Source organism: Priapulus caudatus, unplaced genomic scaffold (assembly GCF_000485595.1).
Source record: "Priapulus caudatus unplaced genomic scaffold, Priapulus_caudatus-5.0.1 Scaffold203, whole genome shotgun sequence".
In the NCBI taxonomy this organism is placed as follows: Eukaryota; Metazoa; Priapulida; class Priapulimorpha; order Priapulimorphida; family Priapulidae; genus Priapulus; species Priapulus caudatus.
Genome location: NW_014577264.1, coordinates 154,259 through 160,067, shown reverse-complemented (window position 1 = coordinate 160,067; position 5,809 = coordinate 154,259). Strand labels below are relative to the sequence as shown.

General features: G+C 42.3%; 1 protein-coding gene across 1 annotated transcript in view; it reads left to right on the top strand.

The window, feature by feature from the left end:
- Nucleotides 1–5,809, top strand: part of LOC106807254 — a 20,113-nt gene that overhangs the window by 6,507 nt on the left and 7,797 nt on the right. Inside the window, exons 3-5 of the mRNA XM_014809547.1 lie at nt 516–614; nt 793–947; nt 1,070–1,255. Coding sequence (XP_014665033.1) covers nt 551–614; nt 793–947; nt 1,070–1,255 — 405 coding nt within the window. The 5' untranslated portion in view covers nt 516–550. The remainder of the gene's footprint in view (nt 1–515; nt 615–792; nt 948–1,069; nt 1,256–5,809) is intronic.

Genomic DNA, 5,809 nt, shown 5'->3' with positions numbered 1-5,809 from the left:
ATACGTATATATATATTTATATATCTATTTATGTAATATTTCTCTATATTATACACTCCTGGTAATATGATACGCACTGAACCAAAAGAGGACCTTAACAGCTCATAGATTGCAAGTAAATTTTGGACAAGTAAAAATTGCTTCTTGTTGCCCGACAGGACAACCAGATGATTTCTGAAAATAAGCGTCGAAGCCTGTATTATCTCGTAAATTAATTCCGAATAGAAGGTTCAGGAAACAATGTCATTTATGGATGGATAGGGAAGGGCCTGCGAGGTGGTTGTACCAATTGGAGTCAATTACAATTTACACGTGATATACATGGCCCTAATACACAGGTAAACTATCAGTTTGGAGACGTATAAATCACTGTGTGAAAACAGCATCACTTCATTGGGATTGTCAAAAGTAAATGCCAAAGTAAGTGTGCTGTTGTGTAAGTAAGTAGTATAATATGAATATATGTCAAATGATTTTGATTAGTAATAACCATGGTCATGCTTATATATTTTCAGATTTAGTGTCAGCATCCAGTATACTTGAATATTATATGGATCGTGAAGAATGTAAAGGTCTTGTAAATACGCAACAAGCCAGTCTATATTTTGAACCTGGTATGTATGCATTCTACATGTTAAACATATTTAGTGTGTGTCATCAAAGTGGTATGACTATCGAGGGATGTAATTGTAGCATACTATTAGGCACGTGGGGGTGTTTTTGTGCATTTTGTGATAACATTTTAAATATAGAACACATTAATTACTTTGTTGCATTATTATTATTTTCCAGAGGCAAAAGCATGTCAGCTAACACTAACACCAACAGGTAAACGAGTGTCTCATACCAGGATCTGCAGTTGTGCCAACCCAACAGGCACTTTATCTAGAGGTGATGTAGCTGGTTGGCCAGGAGTGCGAAACACTTTACTGCACAGAGAAACTGAGGTAATTATTTTCCATTGTATCGGATTGCTGGAGTAATAATACTGTCAACCTGTTCATGCTATCAGCTTGTTCAAGTATCTACATCTGTAAACATACATGTATGTGCTCTTCTTGATGTCTAGGAAATTGAGGAGTCATTGCTGTCAATTTATGTCAGAGGAATCTTGCCCAATACCAGTTTCGATCTCCATGGTGTTGACACTACGCAGACGTACATCTGCTCTGCAACAGGATCACCCCAGACGAAAGGAACCAGCTTAATATTTCACTGCCTCGTCTCGAAGTTATCAGCAAACACACTAGCATTGGTGAGCAACTCATATCAGCTGTGTTGATTGTGCCACAGCCGTCTACATGCGTTCTTTGCACCTTCGCCTGCACCTTCACTCTGAGAGCATGAGCATGGCGTTCAGTCGGACTTAGTATTTATGTAAGATGCACTAAACGTGCCATTAGAAAAGATCTCTAAGGAGGAATACACACATATGTAACAGCGAAATCAGCATAAACAAGCTGCATGACCAACATGATAATGTGATGAGCATTCTGAGATGAGCTAAATTGAAAGTCAGCCCTTTGTTTAAGGACACGCAAACACATTTCCAGTTTCCTTATAATGTTGCACAGTAGTGCAAAATTTTTGCTATAAGATGCCCACTTCTACATTCAGCCCACTCTTAATATCAAACTTCTTCCCACGTTTCATTATGAAGGTGTGTAGAGCAGCTCCTTTCATCTTTGTCATGTGGGTATCTTGAAGGGGTTGGATTCGTTTGGTATCCTACAGCACCACCCCTCACACCTATCTCAAGGCACGACACTAACTTTTTTTTTCAGTGGCCCAATCGGGCCACCAAAATCATTGATTTTCAATTTTTGGTGGCCCGAAAATGAAATCTGGTGGCCCGAAAAAAAACAAAGAAAAACATTATAAATCTTTATTTCAATCTCGTATTGTATATTATTTGAAAATTGGGCCGTCTGATGCACTTGCACAAGTCTTTAAACAAACCCCACACAATGGCACACACTGACATTGATGATTGAGGCATACATTTGAATTATCCATTCCACGGCATCAAATTTTCACCAGAATCTTGCATACCATTTTTCTACTTTCACTCATTATTTATCTAAACACGCGCGTGCACATGCTATCGATCAGTTCAGACGTTCAAGAAGATCAAAGTCACAGAGCATGCAAATATTAAAACAAGTAACTGTAATAAAACAACATCACATTGTCTTTTCATGTTAAAATAAAACATATACATTTAATCTCATGAAAGTTAAAATGTCTGGCAGGCTTTGAAACTGTAAAAATAAAATATTGCAGATTTAATAAGATAAAGTAGAACCATAATTATATCAACAAAGTAGCCTGGGTACGCATGCATTTAAAAAGAAAAAGCAGCCATGTCTAAGTTCAATATTTCGTTGCGTAAAGAGACAGAGAAAATTCATAAATAAACTTACAAAGCACTAATATTACACCTCGGATTAAAATACTGATCATCTTCATGGAATAGTTCAGTTATTCTACGCGAACTTTCGAACGCTGGCAGTTTCGCTTCGGATCCGAAACAGTGAGCACCAGTGCAGCTAGCTAGCAATCAGGGTGACCAGACGTCCCGTATTTTGCCCATGTGTCCCGCGTCCCGTACCGACCCTTCCCGGGACGCATGTGTGTCCCGTATTTTTAACATTTTGAACAAACTACATCAAAAAAGGAAGAAATTTCATCATTTTTTTATTATGACTTTGCCTTCGAAACTCGTTTGCCTTCGAAACTCTCATCGCTCGCGTTCATTTTACACCTCCACAGTACACTGCAGACAGGCGTATTGTCTAGACGCATTGTCTGGTTCGCTTGATACAATGTAATCACATGTGTGCTGACGCTTGCCAAATATGCTATGTACGTGTGCCCTCGCCCCGCGAATTGCTTGCTCTCTTTTGAATGTAACGTACGTAAGTTGAACGTAACTAAGCACGTAAGAAACAGTTATTTTTATCACATAGACACTTTGAAATTTTAGTGGCCCGATCGGGCCACCAAATTTCAACTTTTGGAAATTTTGGTGGCCCGACATCAAGTTTTGGTGGCCCCGGGCCACCGGGCCACCGCTAGTGTCGAGCCTTGCCTATCTCTGACCACACCCTAAAATTGGGTATGATCTTCAACAAATATCATATTGCCCATTACACACGGCAATCGGGCAATGCATACATTTCAGACCACAATTAAAAAAATCTTTGTTTGCCCTCACCCGACCCAAGCTGAAAAGTTTGGGTAGGTAGGTAGGCTTTTTTGAGGGGGGGGTCTTTTTAGCTCATCTGACTTAGTCAAATGCAGCTTGTAGAATCGCATGATCGTCTGTCCGTGTGTCCGTCCGTGTGTCCGTCCGTGCGTCCGTCGGTCAACAGTTGGGCACAAATCCTAACCGCTCGACGTACGGTCACGATATTAGGGACGTCGGGGGGGGGGGATCAGGAAAAGGACCCAGAATGACAAATTTGGGGGGTCAAGGGTCAAAGGTCAAGATGTGTAAACGGAGGGGAATATTTCCCCCTTAACTTAAGGTATAGGAGGAAATACGGAATTGCTGCACAAATCTTAACGGTTTGACCTATGCTCTTAATATTCGGTGTATAGTGTGATGGGCAGGAAACTCATCACCAGTGCGAAATTGGAGGTCACAGGTCAAAGGGCAATGGGGGAAAGGTCAGATATCAGACATTTTCTGGGAACATGGGCTAATGGACAGAGTGGAAAACTTTTTTGTTTCAGCGCTGACCTACCATTTTTATCACTTTATTGAAAGGATCATGAAATGTGCTTTCCACTGACGTGCGAAGAGTAAGTGTCTGATAACCGTTTGACCCTCAAGAGGAGGGTTAAACATGGATTCCTCAATTGCCTCAATGACGTGACATAGTTGTCATATTCATGACACATCCATAATCTAGAAACCCAATAAGCCTGGATAGCCGAACGGGTACAGCACAGGCATCACGGCTCAAAGGTCGTTGGATCGAATCCCATCTGATTTTTTGTTATTTACCTGTTTTCTGTATTTTTCTATCTTTATCCATTTAACTGTATCTTATACAAGCACACGTGCACCTAACAACGCTTTTGATGAACTCAGAACATGGTGACAATAAAAAAACCAATTCAAGACATTTTGCACCCTACTTGTGCACACAAATGTGATAGTGTGTTGTTTTCTGTGAGTGAGGTGCCCATCAGTGCCCACCTATGGTCACAGGCACTTGGAGCGCTTCAATAAAATATAATGCTAATTAAATACGAAATCTATTTAATACCAAAGTCTTAATGTTTCTCTACTCTCCTTCACCTATTATTGTCGACAAGCCGTGCTGCAAATGCTCCAGCCACAGTAAACACGCCCACCGAACGCACGCTGCTGCGCTGCAGCTGCACGCTATGCACACTTAAACATAAATATAGAGCAGGTAGGAAAGCGAGATGCCAAAATTTGCTCGACGCTTGCTTGATTTCACACGTTTACAACACAAATATTCAACCATTCTACTCCATCTTTGTTTTTATTTTAAGGCCAGTGTTCACTTGTTATAACAACATACTGTCTGTGTTCGTAACCGAGCTGTGTCACGCAAAATCACAAAGCCTGACGAAATTCTCGCGTTCTCTCCCGTTGCGCAGTTTATGTAAATGGGCTATAGGCGGCGCACTGCATTTTGGGAAACTACCACGCTGCTTTCCAACTCCCGTACGAGCCTCGTCAAAGCCACCAGTGGAGCGTTGCAATAATGCAGCGCAAAAATGAGGTCACGAAGAGCGCCGGTGGGTGTTTCCTGATTCCGACAGCAATTTACATATACTGCGCAACGGGAGCGAACGCGAGAATTTCGTCAGGCTTTGTGTGATCTCGCATGACACCGCTCGGTTACGAACACAGACAGTATGTTGTTATAACAAGTGAACACTGGCCTTCAAATAAAAACAAAGATGGAGTAGAATGGTTGAATATTTGTGTTGTAAACGTGTGAAATCAAGCAAGCGTCGAGCGAATTTTTGGCATCTCGCTTTCCTACCTGCTCTATATTTATGTGTAAGTGTGCATAGCGTGCAGCTGCAATGCAGCAGCGTGCGTTCGGTGGGCGTGTTTACTGTGGCTGGAGCATTTGCATCACGACTTGTCGACAATAATAGGTGAAGGAGAGTAGAGAAACATTAAGACTTTGGTAGTAAATAGATTTTGTATTTATTTAGCATTATATTTTATTGAAACGCTCCAAGTGCCTGTGCCTATGGTCATGTAAAAAGGAGTGCCACTGTACCAACCAGTGGACAATTGTAGTGATCACTGACACCAACCCGCGCGTAGTGGGTGGCATCCACCGACCGAACGTGGTGGCATCCACCTAAGATCACGTGGCAATGAGTTGCCAATCACCTCCCCACCATTAGCGCCCACCTGTGCCAACAATCTCGCTTGCAGTGTCCAGTGCACCCACTTACAATCGAGTGCCAATGGGGTGCCAACTGCTGGCACCAATCAGTATTCATTGTTGGCATCTGCCTGCACCAACTTCTACGAGGAAGGGGGTATTGGAGAAGGGGGGACAGGAGACGAGAGAAAAGGGGGCGGGAAGCAAGAGGGGAAGGAGCGGGAGTAGGGAGGCCAGTGGGCGGGAGGATTTTCATCCAAAACAAACTATTATACTGTGTTGTACATGTGAAAGAGAGAGAGAGAGAGAGAGAGAGAGAGAGAGAGAGAGAGAGAGAGAGAGAGAGAGAGAGAGAGAGAGAGAGAGAGAGAGAGAGAGAGAGAGAGAGAGAGAGAGAGAGAGAGAGAGAGAGAGAGAGAGAG